This window comes from Mchenga conophoros, linkage group LG23 (assembly GCF_057382185.1).
Source record: "Mchenga conophoros isolate Kocher_MC1m ecotype Shallow Benthic linkage group LG23, M_conophoros_male_GT1.1, whole genome shotgun sequence".
Lineage (NCBI taxonomy): Eukaryota > Metazoa > Chordata > Actinopteri > Cichliformes > Cichlidae > Mchenga > Mchenga conophoros.
This window is the reverse complement of record NC_140547.1, coordinates 41,161,972-41,182,980: the sequence shown is the minus strand read 5'-3', so window position 1 is coordinate 41,182,980 and position 21,009 is coordinate 41,161,972. Positions and strand designations below refer to the sequence as shown.

At 41.5% G+C, this 21,009-nt stretch overlaps 2 protein-coding genes across 4 annotated transcripts in view; one reads left to right on the top strand and one right to left on the bottom strand.

Annotated features, from left to right (window-relative positions):
* creb3l1 (cAMP responsive element binding protein 3-like 1) overlaps positions 1-18,376 on the top strand; it is a 41,735-nt gene extending 23,359 nt beyond the window's left edge. For both annotated transcript variants that reach the window (XM_085266063.1, XM_085266062.1), the window contains 10 exons: positions 3,952-4,106; positions 4,203-4,284; positions 4,840-5,036; positions 5,669-5,815; positions 6,037-6,095; positions 9,650-9,718; positions 11,560-11,662; positions 12,220-12,385; positions 15,027-15,195; positions 15,284-18,376. In XM_085266063.1, the coding sequence (XP_085122189.1) occupies positions 3,952-4,106; positions 4,203-4,284; positions 4,840-5,036; positions 5,669-5,815; positions 6,037-6,095; positions 9,650-9,718; positions 11,560-11,662; positions 12,220-12,385; positions 15,027-15,195; positions 15,284-15,320 (1,184 nt within the window). In that variant the 3' untranslated portion in view covers positions 15,321-18,376. The remainder of the gene's footprint in view (positions 1-3,951; positions 4,107-4,202; positions 4,285-4,839; positions 5,037-5,668; positions 5,816-6,036; positions 6,096-9,649; positions 9,719-11,559; positions 11,663-12,219; positions 12,386-15,026; positions 15,196-15,283) is intronic.
* harbi1 (harbinger transposase derived 1) lies at positions 16,590-20,979 on the bottom strand. 2 transcript variants are annotated; one of them, XM_085266065.1, is made up of 7 exons: positions 20,890-20,979; positions 20,219-20,384; positions 19,932-20,134; positions 19,696-19,783; positions 19,371-19,578; positions 19,114-19,289; positions 16,590-18,699 (listed from the first exon to the last, which is right to left on the bottom strand). In XM_085266065.1, exons 2-7 carry the CDS (start codon positions 20,381-20,383, stop codon positions 18,472-18,474), a joined length of 1,068 nt encoding a protein of 355 aa, XP_085122191.1. In that variant the 5' UTR covers position 20,384; positions 20,890-20,979; the 3' UTR covers positions 16,590-18,471. The 2 variants fall into 2 exon arrangements, with proteins under 2 accessions (XP_085122191.1, XP_085122192.1); XM_085266066.1 differs by having other exon boundaries at positions 16,590-18,672.
* Positions 20,980-21,009: the final 30 nt, after the last annotated feature.

The following is a 21,009-nucleotide window of genomic DNA, read 5'->3' as shown; positions in this document are numbered from 1 at the left end:
ACTGATGTACAAACTCAGATAATGCACAGTCCATTGATGGCAATAATTCGTCCCTCTATTGCCTGCATCGCTTTGAACATTCAGTCAAGTATAGGCTAAAAGGCAGATTTTTATAGGGTTGAGAGACCCTTGTGATTTCAGAAGCAAATGGCTATCCATGTTTGTGCCCACTGTGATTGAACTATTGGGTTCAAATAATCAGCAGCAAGTAGATTTAGATATATTGTAGCTCATAATGCTTCTTATCATTGTTTTTCACTGCCCTGAGGTGTTTATTCCTCACATGGCTGCTGACTTTGGGCGTTACCCACACGCCCAAAGTCAGCAGCCATGTGATTTATTCTCTCTCTGCTGTAGTGATGGACAGGATACAGACACAAAAGCACGCAAGCAGCTGTCTGATTGGGAATACACCTCCGTCCCCCCTCTTTGCTCTCACCAATCACGCACACACTCACGGCTTGTAAACTTCAGTCCGTTTTTTACCAGCACAATGTTGCTAGGAAACCAGGATGTGATTAACGTGACGTTCACACACACAGACGCACGCACGAAAAAGCAAAAGCCCTCTTTCAATGCACCAGGGGAGCCTTTAGGATGCGTGTTTGATGCGACAAACATCAAAGTCACTGGCGTGGCGTTCGTGTGTCAGTGCTGACATAATGAAACATCCTCACTCCTCCCTGTCTGCCCGCAGTTAACTCTTTAAAAGTTGTGTCGTGGTTTCGCTTTTAACGTTGTAGGAAGAAAACTTTTAATGCGTGACTTTTGCCTAATTATGCCCCGTGGAGCAGCTCACCTTTAAAGGGCCTTAATTCAAAGCATGTGCAGCTGACCCTTTAATTCTGGTTAGACATACTCGTATGTCCCAGGGTTATAAGCGCTGTTCAAATAAACAGGACAGTTGTATTGAAAATTTCCATTTGAAAGCTCGCGGAGCCTTTTAGACTTTAACTTTTAGACCTTCACTCACTCTTAGGAGTAGATTCAGAAATAGGTACATTAGAGGGACAGTTCAGGTTTGAGCAGTTTGGAGACAAAGTTAAAGAGGCACAAGATGGTGCGGGCAGGTGCAGAGGTGAAGATAAGGGAAGAAGCCACAACTAGGACCTGTCTTCTAAGGCTAAGAAATACTTCCTAAGCACTGATCAGCCTCCTGAGAACTAGGGAGGCCAGGAGGTTGCTGTCACCAATGCATCCATTCTGAGACATTAGGTGAAATAAAAGGCGACAAAACTTTTCTTTCTTTCTTTCTTTCTTTCTTTCTTTCTTTCTTTCTTTCTTTCTTTCTTTCTTTCTTTCTTTCTCTCCTTCATAAGCTGAGGTGTGGCATTTGGCATGTGTAGTTGGCATTCTTCCAGTGACTGTGTGGGTTCTCTCCAGGTACTCGGCTTCCTCCCACAGTTCAAAGACATGCACTTAGTGGGGTTAGGTTAACTGGTGATTCTAAATTGCCCATAGGTGTTAATGTGAGTGCGATGGTTGTTTGTCTCTCTGTGTTAGCATCAGATCGGCCATCTGTCGGGCGTGTACCTCGCCTCTCACCCTGTGTTAGCTGCCAACTTGCCATACAATTGTGAATGAGAGAAACAGAAGACAGTGGATTGATTGAGTGGCTCCATTTTTTTTTTTTCAATCTAAACATTCAATTGACGACCTCAATACCACCTCAATGTTTTCCATTTAAACGTTTGCCCACACACACACACACACACACACACACACACACACTTCTGAGATGAATCTGGCACAATTGCCTCTAATGCAGAGTAAACTGAACTCCATGTGCAAAATTGGTGGAACGCTACTTTAAAGCCACCTATTTGGAAAGGTCAGAGTTGAGTTGCAAGAAATAGACCACCGAGTAATGTATCTATGGATTAGATGACACTGTTGATTGGAGCATCTGGATTCTGACTCGCAAACAGGAATCTTGTTAGTTGGATAGAGCAGCTTGGAAAATCTGGAACCAACCAAATCTGTAACCAAACAAAACAGCTGTTTGAGGTTTTGTTCTGTGCAGTTATCCAGCTAACTTGGTCATTTTGTTTTGTGAGACAGGCTTCAGGAGACACGACACTTTCTTGTGGATTTTCCTCCGACCCTCTTTCAGGGACAAAATATCTCCAGAGGGCTACTGTGCTGTGTGGGAGTTAGCAGAACTTGTGCTTAGAAAAGGCTTTAAAAAAATAAAAGTCAACGTCTATTTTAGATCGTCTTGCTTCAGGTACTGGTAAGAATGTGAAATCTGGTCCCGGGGGTGCAAACGTGAGGAACAGGTCGATGAGGTTACAGCTGTTTATCTATTTATCCTTTCCACTCGTCGTTCTTCTCTTCCCAGGATCCTTCTGACTCAGCACCCCTCATGAGTCATGGCAGTATCTAACAAAGCTTCCAGTGAATTTTTTCTTGTCGTCTGAAGACAGTCTTGTCAAGCCCCTTTTCTTAAGATCACTCAAAATCTTCAGTGTTTAGTTAAAACAGTCTCAGAGGTTTGAATGCTGCTTTCATGCCACTGTTTAAGAAGTTTTAGACAAAAGAAACAGTCCAGCAAAGATATGAGGCTTGTCAGAGTGGAAAGAAAGAAGTTCCTCATTAGCTGTCATCAGTCACTAACAAGCAGCACGATGTTAGTCAGGCCTTGTCAGCTTTGTCTTGCCTCAGGTCGTTTCAGGAGGTTGGATGCACTGGCATCTCTGCAGACACACTAAAACTTCCTAAAAATACTTTCTGGATTTCAAAGCAGACTAAACAACGATTTACCTGTGCTCCTCTAGAAATATACCCACATCGTGTTTAGGTGAACCCTCCTTTGAAATTGCACTCTCGCCTCATTGCCGGGTCACTCGATTATGCATATTTTCAGTGTTTAAAGGCGGCGACTGTTTCTCTTCCCAGGAAGCATAATGAGGGCGAGTTGCTGGTTCAGCCCATCTTTTATTTCAGGGTATATACACCAGCTGGAGGGAAATTATGCACCGCAGTTGCCAGAACGACATTGTCCAGCCTTGTCAGGAAGAGCTCAGATATTTTGAGCTCCTTCAAAGTGTGATTTGGAAGCTGTCAATTACTTCCCGTTGGAAGACCTACAGCAAAGCCTCCCTGAAGAGAAATAAGGTCAACTTTGCTCAAGTTTCTCAGTTAACTAGAACCTTCTTTTCTAAAGAATAGGAACACTCTTCTTGAATTCTTGAGACTTTTTGTTGTTGCTGGTGGTTTTTCATTATTGCCACTGGTATTTCATTTGATAGTTGAAAGAAGGAGTTAGCGATTGAACCTTAAGTTGGGATTGTCTGTTCCAATACACAATAACACTGTGGCCTTTAATTGTGAATGCAAAAGTCAGGGCCATATAGTCGGGGTACAATCGTGGTTGTATGTATATGGTTGTATTGGAGTCATGGGGGTTAGGGTTAGGGTTTGCCAGGGTTTGTGTAGATGGGACGGTGTTCCCATGTTGCACTGCTATGACATCAAAACAATGTGATTGCCCGTTCCCCCCCTTCCCCTTGTGACACATGGAAAACATCTGCAGGTATTTCTGCAGTTTTTTGCTCTGCTTTAGCTTTTTCTTTGTGTTTTTGTTGTTCTCACACATCAAACCATTTGGTTCAGATTAAATACTTCAGTATAAGAAAGCTGAGGATGACTTTAGGGGAGCATGATCGTGTGGTGGTTAGCATCGTTCTTTCACAGGAAGACGGCCTTTCTGTGTGAAATATTCTCTCCAGGTACTCTGGCTTCCTCCCACAGTCCAAAGAGATGCCTTGGGTTTAGGTTAGTTGGTGATTCAGTATTGGCCGTAGGTGTTAATGGTTGCCTGTCACTATGTGTTCGCCTGCGACAGATTGGCAGTCTGTCCCGGGTGTATTCTACCTCTCACCATGTGATAAATGGGATAGACTCCAGCCCCTTGTGACCCTGCCTGTGTCTGTGGTGTCTTTTCTGTAGAGTTTGAGTGGAGCTTCAGCCAGGACCTGTCAGCTATCTTGGTGAAGCAGGAGGAGCCTGATGTTGGCCAAAGGTTAGATCCTCAGCCTTTGGAAGCCCCGCCTCTCATATTAAGCCCTGCCCCTCCACACAGAGGCTCACCATGGAAACACACGGTTAGCATCCATCTGTCCTTTGCCTCAGTGATGAAACATTTAAAAAAATAAAATGAGTGGTGTTTTTGATGTCAGGTACGTTTGTTGTTTCTACAGGAGTGCAGTCAAGAGGATATGAAGCTCATTGCTATAAAAGATGAACCCAGAGAGATTGGACAGTACCTCAGCCTGCCCAGCGGTAACAGACACACTCACAGTGCTATAGTGGTTTGTCTGACTCAGATTATTTTAATGTTAGAAGTGGCTTCCTAGTGTAGTGGTTAAGACATTTACCTAACATCCCTGGTTTGAAACCAAAAGGAGACACAAATCCCTGGGAGGGCTGAGTCAGGAAGGTCATCTGGTCTAAAAAATCTGTGCCAAATCAAATATGTGGATCCACCCATTGTGGTGACCCCTTGTGAAGGAAGTGAGCAGCTGAATGAGTTAGTTAGTGCACATTTTCACCTAAAGTATTACAAAATAAATTACCTCAAACATCTGTTGGAACAAAAGCCTTCACTTTAAATATGATGAGGGCTTAACCACCCCAGCGTTAGAGGCACTACTACCTTGCAGACCATAATCAGGGCAAAAATACTCGCCGAGCTGTCTCTGCATATGCCACAATAATCACAGCAGTATAATATTTGGGGTCTGGGAGAATGGACTTACATTAGCTATGAATATCTTCAGTGGTCATTTGTTTAAAGTAGAAGCACTGATTCCTTTCACGTGCTGCGCTCCTTTTTAGATGATGCTCTCCAGCTGCCGCCCACCCCTCCCAGCAGTAACCACGGCGACAGTGATGGCTCACTGCCCCCCTCCTCCCCACACCTCCCTCTGCCGCCGTCTTCCCCTCAACCACAACAGAGGCCAGGAGGTCGCGCCTCGTCCTCATCCTCATCTTCTTCGGCCATCTCCTCTTCGCCCCTCCTCACCGCGCCGCATGTGAGTTAAAGAGCCCCTACCCTCTGTGCCCTCTGTTGTTTTTTTCCCTCTCCGTGCCCGTTCTGCAGCGCATGTGGGGGATTTAATGTGTCAGTGGTTTGGTGTTTGCTATAAGAAATGTTCAAATGACTGTGTCCTTATATAGCGCTGTGAGTTTCATAGGCTGCCCTTCTGTTGTGAAAGCAGACACTGTAGAGTTGGGATTTTTGATCTGTAAATCAGCTTAATTTGGGGTTAAATACATCCCATAATTTGCTGAAAGAACAGAAAGTCAGAAAATCCGTCCGTCTGGACGTTGTTTGTCTGATTCAGCAGCTTTTCTTAGAATAAATGAATCACATTTGCACTGAGGCCATCGTGACCCAATCTCTTTTACTCACAATTGTTCAGTGTCAGCAACATTTTTCTTTTTTCTTTTTTTCATTTTTATTAATGAAACACGTGAACAGCTAAACCATCGCACAAACTCCAACAGTGTTGTTCTCGGGTGTAATGCAATGTAAGAGAGATGTGAGATTTTGGTGTGCTCGCTGTCAACATGCAAATTAAAAGCAGACCGACATAAATAAGAGACTGAATTATGAGAGCTTATTAGCATTATGCGCTGATGAAGTGCTTGTTTCACTGTGCAGAAACTGCAGGGTTCGGGACCCCTCATGCTGACAGAAGAAGAGAAGAGGACCCTGGTTGCGGAGGGTTACCCGGTACCTAACAAACTTCCTCTCACGAAGAGTGAAGAGAAGGCACTGAAGAGAGTCAGACGAAAGATCAAAAATAAGGTAAGCAGGCACTGCACCTTTTTGTCTTCTGTTAGTGTGCACGGCTGAACTGAACATTTAATTAACCAAAAAAACAAAAACGTGAGCTATTCCCAGAATCTTGGACTGCCTTGTGTTACTATTTCAAACAGAAATAGTAACACATTTACCAAAAATTTTGCTCCAATTAGAAATGTGGTTTTGTGGTGGAGCAATGATTGGTTTTGTGCCCGTTTCTCCAGATCTCAGCTCAGGAGAGTCGGAGGAAGAAGAAAGAGTATGTGGAATGTCTGGAGAAAAAGTAAGGCTGGAAAAAATGTTATCTTTCCGCTCCATGCACATTTCTTTTGGTTTACATTCGTAACTGTCGTCTGTGCTTTCCAAAGCCTTTAAAAAATAATAAGAATTGTAGTTTCCTTAAAATTATATTAAGAGCATTGTTGTCATTGTTTAGAAGACTTTCACACCTTAAACTGCTGACTCGACTCAACTGCTGACTGCTGTTGTCATGCCAGCCCAGCAGCTGTGCATGACTCTCCTAGACTGGCTTAGCATGATTCACAGTTCAAAACAAGAGCACTCAGAGAGTGCAGCTTCCTTCGAAGGGCAAGGGCTTTACTAAAACTTTTATTTTTACAAAGTTTTTATTACAAAATGACGTCAGCCTGTTAAGGCGTCACTGTGAAATCACAGGGCGTCGTATTGAACTGCTCTCTCCATCCTCTTTAATATAATGTATTCTTATTTGACCTTGAGCCCTAACAATGAAGGTCAAACACTTAGCTAACCTACAGTAGGTACTCATATTCCCCAAGGCCTCGTTTATTGTTGTGAAGTTTGAAGACGATCCATAAGAAGCTGTGGCTAATACAAAGTTTTTAATGAGATTCACATGGTGTGACCTTGACCCGATTTTTACCACAATTAAATCAGCTCAAGCTGTTTTTGGTATCCACCATCACACAAAATTTGAAAATGATAACGTGAAAACTGTGCACGCTAGACTCCTAACAAACAGACAGGCAGACAAACAAATGGATACGATTACCTTCTACCTCCCTTTGGGGGAAGAATAATCCTTAGTAATGTTAAGCCAGCCCTTGGTGCAGCACCTCAATTCACTCTTTGAGTAAAACAAGACCTTTTACTTCTCTTTCCCCTTCTCTTTCTAATCATTGGCTTCCCCTTGTAAACAGAAGGTTTTAACGCCAGATGCACCAGGCTTCTGTGGCCATGGCTAGAGCTGTATGTGATCCCCTCTCTATGACATCGCAGAGAGCCGAGAAAAGAAAAAGCCATGTGAAACCAAAAGTTTTATTATTTGAAATGTTAGAATCGTGTAAATTACAGAAAATTAGCACAAGCACAATAGGCTCCCTTTGAACGGTTAGTTAGAGCAACATCTAACCAGAATCTTCCACGTCTTTCACCTTACAATGTATTTGAGAGTGTTAAAGAGCTTTGTAGGGTTTTATTCCCAAGATGACTCTCACCACATGTCTCTTTATGCAAAATCTTGTCTTTGGTCATTGCATGCATGACTGGCAAAGAAAAAAACCCCAGAAAAATTCAGGGGCCCAAAGAGAAAACACTGAAGTGAGCTTGGTAGTTGCAGTTTAGTCAAGAGCCAGATTTCTTTTTTTTCGCATTTAGAGGTTTCCCTAACTGCTTTGGAGCTGAGCGCAGTAACAGACGCAAGAGCTCTGCCAGTGAATGGGAGGCAAATGCAGGTCCTTGTGAGGTCAGAGATATATAGATATAGATATAGATATAGAGATAGATAGATAGATAGATAGATAGATAGATAGATAGATAGATAGATAGATAGATAGATAGATAGATATCTATCTCTATCTCTCTCTCTCTCTCTCTCTCTCTCTCTCTCTCTCTATCTATATATATATATATATATATATATATATCTTTGTGTCTGATAGAAAATTTAAAAAAAGCAAAACGCACAAAGCATTTCTTCAGCACTCGTCTCCTCCACTGTGATTCACTGAAGAACAGCAAAACTTAACAGAGACTGCTTTTCTCTCCTCTCTACTTTCCATTATTCCAGCCATTCCTTGCTATGGCAGGACTCCAATAACCTGCTTAACACATGGGCCAGATTCACTGACTTTCCTGACAGTGGCAGTGAAATAGAGTTGAAAATATGGGTTTTCTTTTACACAGCTTCCACTGCGACAAATACAAGTGCCAACAAAGATTTGTACAGGTATACAAAATGCCCCATTAATCCCATTAGAGCGAGGGGAGAGAGGTGTGTCAGAGTGCAGCCTCTTTTAACTGAATCAAAGCAACCAAAGCAGCAGAGACATAAGAGGACGTGCATAAAAACAGAAATCCATCTCCTTCTATTTTTTTTTTTTCGGACATGAGGAGGGGATTATTGGACGAACCTTTAAAAAAGAAAACAGCGGGATGCTTTCCTCAAAGGAGTGTGCATGAATGAGTTATATTCCAAGCAACACACAGCGGGACATCGGGAGGATTAAAGGAAGCGAGAGATTAGCGAGACGTTACCCTGATAATGGAGATCAGTAGGATTAGTAGAAGACAGACAGAGGAGGAAAACGGGGTAGGGAGAAACTCTTGCAAGTGAGGCATTTTTCTTAAACTTTGTAACAGATTTGTGTTCTCAAAGATGCTAGTTTGACACTGTGCAAAGTTAAAAAAAAATGGTGTTGACATTACTGGGACCCACGGAGTGGTTAAAGTACATCTGAGCCGAGCAAAGGATTCTTTTCTTGTGAAATGATGAGCTGGTTAAATGAATTTGAGAGGCTTTGTCAGTTACGATAAACTTATTGACCTCATAGTTCTGAATTAGGACCTTCATGTTTTGCATCATGTAGTTTTTTCAAAGATCCAGCTGTTAGCGCAGTAACTTAGAAAAGCTGGTATGAATCAGCAATCGGCTGTTCACCTCCTTTTAAGTCAGGTTAGCTGATTAGGCTAGGTTAAATCATGTCGTAGCTACAGACTGTACCTAAAAGATGACTGCCCATTGCTTTAATTGGGGCATATTTGGATCCAAGGATGGAGAGCCAAATTTATCAGATTACCAAGAGTTCAGTCACTAAAATGAGCAATGAAGGGAAGCTCAGGAGCTCAACAGCCATGGCTAGTAGGGGAACTGCAGCTTTTGGCACTTGTGCATTGCCTTCATTTGTCAGCTATGAAGTTTGTCACTTGATGATCCACAGTCACTCTTCCTACTACAACCTTCAACCACCTACAGAGGCCAAGCTGAGATGGTCTGGATAAACAGAGGCAGGATAGTGGCTATATTGCTCAAAGTATATTGAAGATAGAGATGCCAGGCAGGAGGAAAAGAGGAAACCCACATAGAAGATTCATGGTTGCATCTTCCATTGTCCTCCAGTGGAGCTAGTTTCACTCATTGTGCATGTACTGTTTAAAAGGTTGCAGAAACCTTCAGTCAGCTGAGACTGAAGATGTCACTAGGATGAGTGACAAAACATTTCTCCCAGTGAACACACTATGTCCAGGTGAACACAATTAACCTTTTAGGATCCATGGATGTAGTGTAGAAGGACATGCAGGGGGTTGGTGTGTCGGGATAGGGTTAAATGGAAGCAGCTGACCTGAAAGGGAGCAGTCTAGAGAAGAAAAAGAAGTTTTTCACTTGGCAGAAGATTTTAGTTTTTGTGCCTCCTCAACAATAACAGATAATTACCGGTCAAAATGTTGTGGATTAGTGGTCAAAATGTACCGTTCATGATACTCCAGCCTTTGGGGATAACGCTGTTTTTCATTAGAGCAACATATGCAGGGATAAGACAATAAAAACAATGTGTGTATCTCTGACTGTGTGTGTATCAGGGTGGAGAATTACACGTCAGAAAACAGCGACCTGTGGAGAAAAGTAGAACACCTGGAGACAGCCAACAGGTGAGGTTTTCACTCACATGCACGCACACGTGTGCCAGCATACTTTACTTTATCTTCCAGCTTTGAACAGACTGAAGCTGTTTTATGCTGGCTCCACACACCAGTAATACAAACCCACCATTCATGTAATGATGTTTGGATTGCGATCACTGAGAGCAGCAAGTGTGCAAAGAATGCAGCCTGGTAAACTGCTGCAGAAGGCCTTACGAAGATGGTTCTCATTTTTCACCCAGAGAGAATGAAGATGCAAAACTACAAACAGGACTGTAGCTTATACACAAGCGTATGCACACACACACACACACTCACACGCGCTCTGTGGGTAAAACCTTTACGGGATTTTAATATCTATGCAGCGTGAGAGAATTAAAGGGGTCTGAAGTGAAATTTATCTGTGCTCTATAAGCAAAGCGTAGACTCACCGAGGTGCCGCTGTCTCCTCTGTTATTATAACAATATGAAACCAATCTGCTATTATCCTGGAGTGGGTGGTTAGAAGGGTGGGTGGGTGTGGAGGGTTGGATGGCTGAGGAGGAGGGGGTAGGAGAGTCTGTCTGTCTGTCTGACTGTGGCACACTCAGCCTGTCATTAAAGTGGCGAGTTAACAGCAGCTTTCATCATGGAAGGCAGCCCCCTCCCTTCCAGCCACACACACACACACATGCACATCGATGAATATGTTAAACCACTGCAGGGAGGAACAATGAATTGGCGCAAACTGGGAAACGTGAGTCAACACGCAGCCCCGTTCACTCTCATAAGAGTAAATGTGAGTTTAAAAAAAGGCTTTAAACAAACGCACTAAATTTAAGCTCCCAGTTCCTAAAAGTGTCCCAGATGCAGTTATTAGTGGTCATTTTGTTCCCCTGTGCTGTTTTCTTTCCGTCTAGTCGGATCCACGCAGGACTTGGTTAGGACTACCGGTTTGTTAGTTGTGTAACTCACACTCGGGGTTGGATTTGGATTAGCGTCTGCATATCCACATCAGACAAACGTTTAGGATATGTTTCGTTTAGCTTAGCTTCCAGCACTGAATTTTAATTACCTGACAATCGTTTCCATTGTCCTTGTTGCTTTTTTCACACACGTTTACTCGCTCACTGCCGTGTATTTTAAACTGCAATAACTTGAGGTTTTACATCAAAGACTCGTGCGAGTGATGCAGGTCAGCATCATTCCTACACGAGTTTACTACAGCTGACAGGTCGCGTTTCCCTGCTCTATTCTGGGGCCTGTCATCGATTTCAGCATGGAAATTTGAAACTATAAAAGCAGCAACAGATGACTAAGCGTCTGACTTTTTAAACGTTTAACTGACTTTCTGGTTTGCATTGCGCGCGTGTGTGTGTTTGTGTGTCAGAAACTTGATCTCTGTCTCCACTTAGTGGTCAGAGTGTGTCCTCACAGCCACAGACAGCTCATACCATCAGAGCCCTGCTCCCCAGATCCCACTAATGTGCTGTTTTCTAGTGGTTTTATTCATGCACTCTATTCATCTTAGCTTTGCTCTCTGCTTGTTTTGTTGGACACGGAAAACAAAAGTAAATCAGGTGGTTAGAGTTCTCTTTGATGTAGAATAAACCCGATAATGAGAGCCGTGCATCTTTCGGCTGAAACAAACTGTACGTCTGAGTTTGTGTGTGTGAGACCTTTGTTGTGGGTTGGGTGGAGATCGAAGCCATGCATGCACGTTGTGGGTGCAGCCATATACATATTATAGAGATTGAAATTCCCAAACGCTCTGAGGCCACAACCTGTGAGAGTCAAAGTCTTCTCTGTACACTAAATAATGACTACTGCCCTTCTTGTTCTTTAATCCCTGCCTCTGTTCCTGTCTCCAGGTCTCTCCTACAGCAGCTCCAGAAGCTTCAGTCGCTGATTTCAGGGAAGGTCATCCCCCGTTCGTGTAAAATGGCCTCAACTCAGACAGGAACATGCCTCATGGTAAATACTACTGCCGCTGTTGCTGTTCACACACATTTATGTTAATATTTTTGTTGTAATTGAGGTGATTTTATTTGCTTTTGGACAGCATTTGGATATATTATAACTGTATAAATATTACAATTAATATGTCTCTATGATGTTAGCCTACCTGCCTCCCATTTGAAGTTTAGAAGATGCATTCTCGTTTGGCTAAATCATCTTAAAGCGGTCAATGATAATGATTGGCTCCTATCACTATATGTATGCTAAGCACAACTGTAGTGGTCATATTACTCATATCAAGCAAACTCATATTGATGATCACATGCATCTCCTCTTTTCCATCAGTCTCTGTTGAATGGATCCATTTTTCCTCCTTTTTCCTTTTGCCGTCTAAGAAGTTTAAAAAAATGTTTTTTGGTTCTTTTTTCTTTTCTTAATTTGGAATATGCACTGAAATTCAGAATTCAATAAGTTTGAAGTGTCTGCATGAGCCCAATACATCACGAGCATCACAGTCTGAGCGCTCTGGTGATTATTATTAACACGAGTGTTATGTTCCCCTCTATCCGCAGATGATGGCCCTGTGTTTTGTCTTGGTGTTGGGCTCCTTCTCTCCCTGCATTTCTCCCCTCTCCCTGGTCAGTCACACCTCCTCTTTGCCCTCCTCCCCCGCTTCTTCTCAGTCCTCCCCCTCTTCTCATTCTTCTCCATCGGCGGACCTCTACACCACCAGTCAGGGTAGGTCTAGAAATATGTTCAGTATTTAGCATCTTAGTGTTTATGGCAGATTTGTCATCATCAAAAGGTGTCTATCCTTTGCTGAAGTTTCCTTTTGTAGCTCCAGTCTAATGCATTCAATGCATTTCCAGTTATTAGACAGAGCAAAGAGCGGCATCACATTTTAGAAATATAATTTTCTCCATCTTCTCATATATACTGTTACAATTTTCTTCAAAATGAAAGCCCATTTGGAAAGTGGATACAGGTTTTGATTTTCCTTCCGAGCTGTTTTGCACTTCCCTATAAATTCACTTCCTTTAACAACTCACTCCTGGGAAAGCCCTACTGAAACCAGAAGTTAGGCTGTCATCAAATTAAGTGCAACTTCCTTCTGCCAGCAACCATCCTCTGAGTGGTGAGGTTTAATAAGCTCTAACCCCCTAAAATTGACCAGATTCCTCTGCAACTGTCCAGGGAGAGAAAGGCACAGTTATATGTTCCCCATACAAATAATTAAAAGTGGAAAACACATAAGTTAATAATTAAAAACAAAACTGGAGTCACAAGAATTCTGTATCTGGACTGTTTTCAATTCAGTGTTAAGAGTTGTGGTCATATTAGATTTTCTCCTCTGCTCCCTGTTTCACCACACGTGTGTAAGCCCCTCCCACCAAACACAGAACCGAGCAGTCAACCAATAGGAATCAGCTTTTAGCAAAAAATATGAGAAAAGCTCATCCAGTTGACTTTAAACTCAGCATAGAATTTCCTTTGTTTCACAGTTGTTGGAAAGTTTATATATGATCATTTCTGATGGGTCAGGGTCTTATAGTCAGGCCCAGAGGTGTGGACTCGAGTCACATGACTTGGACTCGAGTCAGACTCGAGTCATTAATTTTATGACTTTAGACTTGACTTGAAAAAATGTTCTAAGACTTGTGACTTGACTTGGACTTTTACACCTTGGGACTTGGGACTTGAATTGGACTTGAACCGGTTTACTTGAAAAGACTTGATATTTTACCCCAAATATAAAATTTAACATGCATATTATATGGAGATTGAAAATGTGACGTCATTCACGGGTAGAACCGCAAAGGATTCTGGGAACTCGTGGCAAGCGGTACTAGCGCACGCAGGCTTTCAATTAAAATCAGTCGCACAGCGATAAAAAGAAACACAAAAATGTCAAGAAGCTGTTGTATTATTAACTGCAATAGCCGGTCGCATGACAGCCACGGGAAGCCGACGGGTAAAGAGATCGGTTGTTATCGGATTACGTCGTTGAAGAGAAATTGTTCGAGCCATGTTTCCAAAGTAACAAAGAGGCGACGGATGGCCTGGATTGCAGCCATTCAAAGATCAAATATAACGTCCTAGAACACTCCAGCTCACAGGTTAGTCTGCTCCAAGCATTTACACAAAGGTCAGTCTGCTGTTGTAGTTAATGCGTCATTTTTCTTAACATAATTGGTGATATAGGTTACAAGCAAGTCTGGCACTGAACAGAAATTGTCGTGCTATGCTCCTTTATTTATTGTGCATAAATAGTGAATTGTCCTGACACAATATTGCGTTTCGCTTCTGTTATTATGGTACACTGACAAAAACACATACTTTTATTCACAGGATAAAACAGGTTTTTTGTATCACTAATTGCCCAGTACGATTACAGCATACAATATTATTGTCACTGCTACATTTCTGTGATGCTACCAGAAATTATTTCCACTACTAATTAATTACCGTTGAGCTCAAAGGTTATATTAATAAACGGTTAACGAATGTGTATTTATGAAGACGATTTGTGAGACTGGTAAACTTATGATACGTACGATGGTCTTTCGTTCTACACGGTGCATTTCAAGGTCCTGCACCCATCCGTCGGTAAACTGTACCTGGGCTTGTTGCAGTGACCGGAAGTTACTAAACTTCACGAGTGTATGCACTCACTCCAAGAACCGTATAATTATAAATATGCATATAAATATGCTAAGATGAGATAGCTGACTTCATCTAACTAGCAAATGTTTTCCAGGCTACGTTGGTGATACAGTTTTTTTTAATGTGTATGATATTTTTGTCATGCGATTTTAAAGCTGGTCCTACAACCGCATCCAAGAATAACATGCAGCGTATCTCAGAACTGTCGGTGAAAATTATTCTTGGAGTTAGGTTTAATTGAGCTGCATTTTAAAGAGGTGCAATTTCACAATTTGTGTATATTTTCTAAGTTCACTATTTTGTATGTGTTGAGAAAAACACAGATTTTAAAATTACATGGTCTAATATTTACATTTAGCATAACTGCAACATTATTTTTTCGTTTGTTTTTTTTAAAGACTCGAAAGGACTTGAAATTCAAAGTTTCAGACTTGTGACTTGACTCGGACTTTTACACCAGTGACTTGAGACTCGACTCTGACTTGCCTGACATTACTTGAGACTTGACTTGAGACTTGCAAAACAATGACTTGGTCCCACCTCTGGTCAGGCCCTGACCCTTACTATGAGAAAGAACTAAAAAATGTAACTGGGATGTTGTTCGAAATGGGAGATATTTTGAAATATGTACAAAAAGCTTTTGGTTTCACATAATTAAAAGCAACGATGGCTCACAAGGGATGTCCAGTGAACGGTGCATGTTTCTGTGTCGTAGTCCGCTCCCGCAGCCTGCTCTTCTACAACGAAGAGGCTCCACTGGAGGAGAGTTTAGCGACATCAGAAGGAGAGAGGCTACAGTCAGAAGGCCACTCCCACAACCAGATCAGCCGATACACAGCTGACGGCCACAGCAACCAGACAAGCGGGTCCAAGATAGAGCAGAGGTACAAACAAACTCCACTGTATGCTGCAATATTTACACGCCACTTGTCAAACATTAACCAGCCGTCTCTGCCTTTCTCCTCTCCTCAGAGAAACAAAACCAGATGGAGACTCTGAGTTTTTCTGACACAGCTCAGCCTCTCCTCATCTAACTTCTCAGCCCTGAATCCCTCCAAAGGACCCCAATGCTCCAGGTTGCTGAAATCAACATCCAGCTGGACCAAAAAACGTTTTCTGTTAGTTTGTTAGAAAATCCATTATCATCATCTCCTCTAGTGAGCTTAGATTACGGCTCCCATCCTGCACCTCTGTTACCATGCCTTTATCTACAGCGTCACTTCTCTGCTTTGACAGACTCTGTTGTACTTGAACATTCTCGATTTTAAACAGACCTTCGTGCTGGAATCTCCATTGTTATGCACAAAAAAGAATCTTGCATCATTTTAAATACTCAACGAATCTTTTTTTATATGTAGTTATTAAAAAATAGTTTATAACTCACAAAACATTAAAAACACAGTCGCCTTACTAAACTTTAAAGAACCTGCAGTCAGAGCTTATAGATTTGACTGGCTTAAACAGGCCATGAGCACAAAATAGCCACAGCTGCCAAAATGAAAGGCATATATGAGTCACTTATGCTGTGATCACGCGTAAAGACCTTTTGTGTTACTTTGTTAGACAGCCCTAAAGATGACCATCTAAAACAGTTGTTTCCCGTTTCCAGAAATATATTTAATTCCTCCCCAAAACAAATGAAGTGTAGCGTTCCTGTTCAGAGCAAAGCAACGCGGTCTTTTTGCAAGAGCAAACAGAAAGAATTATGGGAATGTGGCTGAAAGAAATGTAAAAAAAAAGGCAGTGTGCATTTAAAAACAGTGAAAACGTGACGTCCACTGTGGGATTCTAGTTTTTATCATGTAGTTCTTGTACTTTTATTCCAAGATGCTCCTGATGTGCCACATTAGGTTGGTGAACAAAGCACGAAGGGCTGCATCTGCTTAATATGTCATCAATGTGTATTTTTTCCGCAGTATGAGCCTCTGTTGTGTTTTTAGGTCATCTCTCCTCTGCTCTCTGTTTCCCCGTATACGTGAAAGCCCTTCCTGTACACACAGAGTGGAGCAGAGCAGTTGACCTAATAGGAACATTTGTAACAGGAAACACTTTTAAGCCAAGTGTGAAATAGATAACAGCATGTGTAAGCACCAACACCAACTAGGCATCAACATATGCTTTTGGAAGCCGTGCCATTCTGAAAGTGCCTTCCACTTCGCTCAGTTGAATATGACCAACTTGGCCTTACACCTAAAGTCCCACATGGAAACACAGGCCTGAAAATGTTCCTCGAACTAAACGATTTGTTTATTCTGTTGCAGAAAATGGATGAATCATCTTTTTTTAAATCTGGGTGAAACCTTTTTATTTCACATTCCTTTACACATTTGAGATCACAACAGTCGCAACTTGTTTGACAAAGATCTCTCTTACAGATCCAAAAAAAGTTTCGCTTAGCGCAATCAACACAGGGTGTGGATCTTTTATCTGGCTTTAAGAAAAAAATTATTTCCATTACGCTTCAGCTTTTTTACATCTGCATCTGACATTTGAATAATTGAATAATTTTTTCCAGCTCTGACCAAAATTCTGCTCTGTTTCTTTTGGGAGAGAGATCATATTTTCATACCGAGGGATCATAAAGAGGTTGGGGAAACATGACAAAAGTATTTTTATGAAATTATAAAATGTATATGTAATATATTTGCAGCATTAAAAAAAGAGCATATTTAATTTATGCATCAAAAAAAAGTTACTTTATCTTATTGTCTCCATTTTTTTTAAAAATAACGTTTAAAAAAAGCATAAAAATACAACTTATAATATATTCTGAGCATCAAAAAAAGAGCATATTTATTTTATGCACAAAAAAAAGGAAACAAGGAAATAGTGCTACGTTGTGTTTTGGCATTTAGGATGATGTAACGTTTTACATGCTGATTCATCAGGTGTAAAGCTTTGACATGATCTGTTTCTGTCTTTTAACTGTAATACAGTGTTTATGTTCCACTGCTGTCGCATGAAAATCTCTGAGGGTTCCTCGCAGTAATTTGACCAAAAATAATCTCCAGAATATAAGAAAACAAAATATTTGGGAAAAAAGTTTAATTTCTATATATATTTTTTTGGTAATTAAATGTAAAAAGTAAACTTTGAATAAACTACACAAAAAGTATAGCAATCCTGATATAAAAATGTGGTCATGCGACAGCAGTGTATGTTGTATTTATTCCTGTTTGTAGAAAGTTTGTATATATTGATGAAGCCATTTAAATGACTAATACATTCCAGGCAGTAAAACACCACTAGTTTTGTTAATTACATAACTTGATTGAAAACTGACCAAAAAAAAAACAAACACTTTTTGACAAGGTTCAAGAAACAGTGGGAAAAAAACACCCTTAATGACCGGTATTCCTTCAAAATAAAAGCCTTATTCATTATTTAAATCCTTTAAGAACGTTCTGCCACTTCAAAATCAATTTTAAGCGCCAAAAATTTAGCTACCACAGATTTTCTGCTTTTCTTACTCACGTCGTCTGTATCTGTTTCACGTTGTGACTGTTCCGTCATGCCGCACATGCTCCAAAAAAAAGAAAAAAAGAAGAAAATCATGTGACTGCAGCCTGTCATTTTCACCCGTGAGTCTTAATCCACCGATGTACATAAAAAAAAAAAAGACAACTTAATGTGCAGTTGTTGTAAATAAGGGTCTTGTTTTTGTATTGTGACATAGTCCAAGATCTTAACCTGTGGAATCTAATGGGGAAAAGAAAATTAGAGGGGTGGGATTTAAAAAAATAAATAATGGGGTGGGTGATTTTTTTTTTCAACTTGTAAAGAAACCTGGATGACGAAGCAGCTGCACAGTTTGAATAGTTGTCAAACACCAGGAGGTGCTTGATTATTCCAACCACTCCATGAAGATTTGGAATCTATTTGAATGTCCTGAGGGAATAATCAAGCATTTCCAGGGAGTTCACTTATTTGAAATGTGTATGGATATGTCGCCTTGGTTTGTTGTATAGCGTCTTGCATGTTTCTCCATACATAAATATATCTATGTTATCTTAGTATAGTCAGTAGAGTAGAATCCAGCAAAATATTAAAAAACTGCATCAGCAACAGCGTGTCGGTGAACGTTCTTGCTTTAAATGTGTTTCTTGTGATATTGAGCTTTGCACCGGTCCCAATCTTCGTCCCCTTTAACCCCCACAGCTTCAGCTGAAGTGTTTGAATATGAGCTGCCTTCGAAGATCCTCTGCCTGGCTGTCACGGTCCTCGGGTCTCTGGTTGAGGCTCTTTGGCTGCTCGAGAGGCTCTGTTCTTTCCAGAGTCCAGGCGTCTAATCCAGACTGCAAGGAGGCGTTGTGGAGAACGCAGCAGGCCAGCAGGATGGATGAACTCCTCTCTGGAGAGTACTGTAAACAGGAGAGGAGGGGTAGCGGCTACAGATGCAAAAACCAACTCATTACTGGCAATACTACGCCAGATGCATTGCTATATTTCACTCACAAATAAGGTAAAGGTCTCATTTTCGGTTATGACCGTGGCCTGTTTGACTCTGGTACTGATGGTGTATCATTCTAATACCGTGAACTCAGCAGATTGTCAGATGTTATCAGCAGATATCACCTATTTGCCAATCTATCAGTATTGGCTTTTATGACATCTGATAAATAAAAAAAATAAAGAGGACACTGGAGAAACATCCTTCAGCTTTTTAGTTTGTCCACCAGAGGGCACTCTGCTGGGCAGAACGTGAACAAATAAATACACTGTTTGGAGGTTAAAAATGTCTCATGGTTTATTTCTACTAAAATGTTTGGGCCTGATTATTGGCTGTGACACATTTGCCATACCTGTAAGTATCCTTTGGTGCCATCTAAACATCTGAATCTGGTTTGGATGGCTCTGAAGGTTCGATCCACGATCTCACGTGTAGCCGCGTGGGCCAGATTGTATCGAAACTCTGCAGGGGATTCTGGGCAGTCAACTGGCGTCATCAGCCATTTCCTCAAAGGGTAACGGCTGTCACCTGAAAATCGGAAAACTTATAACCTCTGACTCCAACGCCACAAGCTAACTTCTAATAAGGAATAAAAAGTCCAGAGCTCACCCAGCAGCCAGCCCTGCTCTGTGTCCTGCAGCTGTTTGTAAAGAGCAGATCTTTCTAGAACAACAGTGTCTTGGAGTCCACCTGCCCAGTGCGTTTCTGCGCTAAGTAACAGTCCCCGGGGATCACAAACCAGCTGACAGGCCACAGAGTGAAAGCCCTTCTTATTCACATATGAGGAGTCTTCGCTGTTTGGTGCTTTGATGGCCACCTGGAAATTAAATTAAAGTAAGAGAGATGATTAGGTTACCCCTGTAAAAACAAATGAGTGCATGAGCGTGCATGCACATAAACACACACACTAATTACACAATGTCATATAATGAACCTGAACACAGTCCAGCACCCCCAGGACTCCAGGAAATCCTGCGACCCTCTGAAACTCCCGGAAGGACTGCTCTACGGTGGATAAATCTCTGTTTGGAAAACATCATTATTATTATTCAAGTGAGATTTTCTTTTACTTCTTTTGAAGTAAAAACAAGTTTCTGGGATCACAAAGTTACAGTTTCAAATTTTTTTTGTCATTCCTGCCTGACATCAAGTGGCATAACATCATCGTACCTGTTGAACGTGATGAACTGAGGTGCTTTCTCCACCAGGGCTCTCGTCACATTGGACACACATCTCGACATTGACGCCTGGCTTATACCGATCGTATCCCCCATAGATGTCTGGAATGAACCTGATGTGTAGAAACCCAGTGCAGCCAGCACCTGGACCTCAGGACTGATGGCTCTGGAGCGCTGGGTTCGCCTGCATAGACCCTGGAACACAACAGAGTAGTGTTTGCATATTTCATAAAGACAAAGTTAAATTGATCTCTTAACATGACATGAAGGCCCACAAACCTCTCTGAGTAATTCCACCAGATACAAGATAAAGTCTCTGGGGAAGCCAAATTGCGTGATGAGGAAACTGTCTGAGACTGAGTCCAGGTCAAAGCGGTCAAGGGTCTTGTGGCCTCGACCATGCAGGAGTAGATCACAGTCCAAGATGGCTATAGGGATGGCCATGCTGAGGATAAGAAAACGTTTCCTTTTAATTGCTAATAAGTGCAACTCAATTTAAATACTTGCTATAGCCTTATTTCCTCAAACCTGGGAGGAATTTTACATACAGATTAATCTGCAGCATATATTATTCCACTAAACATTGCTACAATTATTAATGTGCTATTTTGCTGATATTATATTTTCGCTAATAAGGAAAACCACGTTCACGCTCTTTGTATACAAGAACCCATTAAATACCGAGAGTTTAATACTAGGCGGGAATGTCCTGATGTTTTAAACGTTATTATCAGCAAGCCATCATTAGCTTTAGGGATAGCTCCAGTACATGTGAGCCAAGTCAAGCCAGCGTGCTAACGTGCTACCCTAGCTTGCGTTTATTATTATTATTTTTTTTTCTTTGCTCACTTGAGATGACAACTTTGCTGTCATGTAGTAGTGGGACAGTTGCAAATCGAATTGAAAGCACTGATAAATAATTTTTGCACGATTAAGGACAATACTCTTACCTTCAGATAAAAAAATAAAGCATTTATGGACCCAAAAAACAAGTCATTGAAATAGCTAACGTTAACCTGCGGCTCTGAATTCGCAGATTCGCCACACAGACTGGCGTTTATGTTTTAGAT

Coding starts and splice junctions, on each gene's coding strand:
- harbi1 (XM_085266065.1), bottom strand. CDS start 20,383: ATGGCCATCCCTATAGCCATCTTGGACTGTGATCTACTCCTGCATGGT. Junction 19,579..19,695: donor GGGTGCTGGACTGTGTTCAG/GTTCATTATATG, acceptor TTTAATTTCCAG/GTGGCCATCAAAGCACCAAA. Junction 19,290..19,370: donor AGAGCAGGGCTGGCTGCTGG/GTGAGCTCTGGA, acceptor TCCGATTTTCAG/GTGACAGCCGTTACCCTTTG.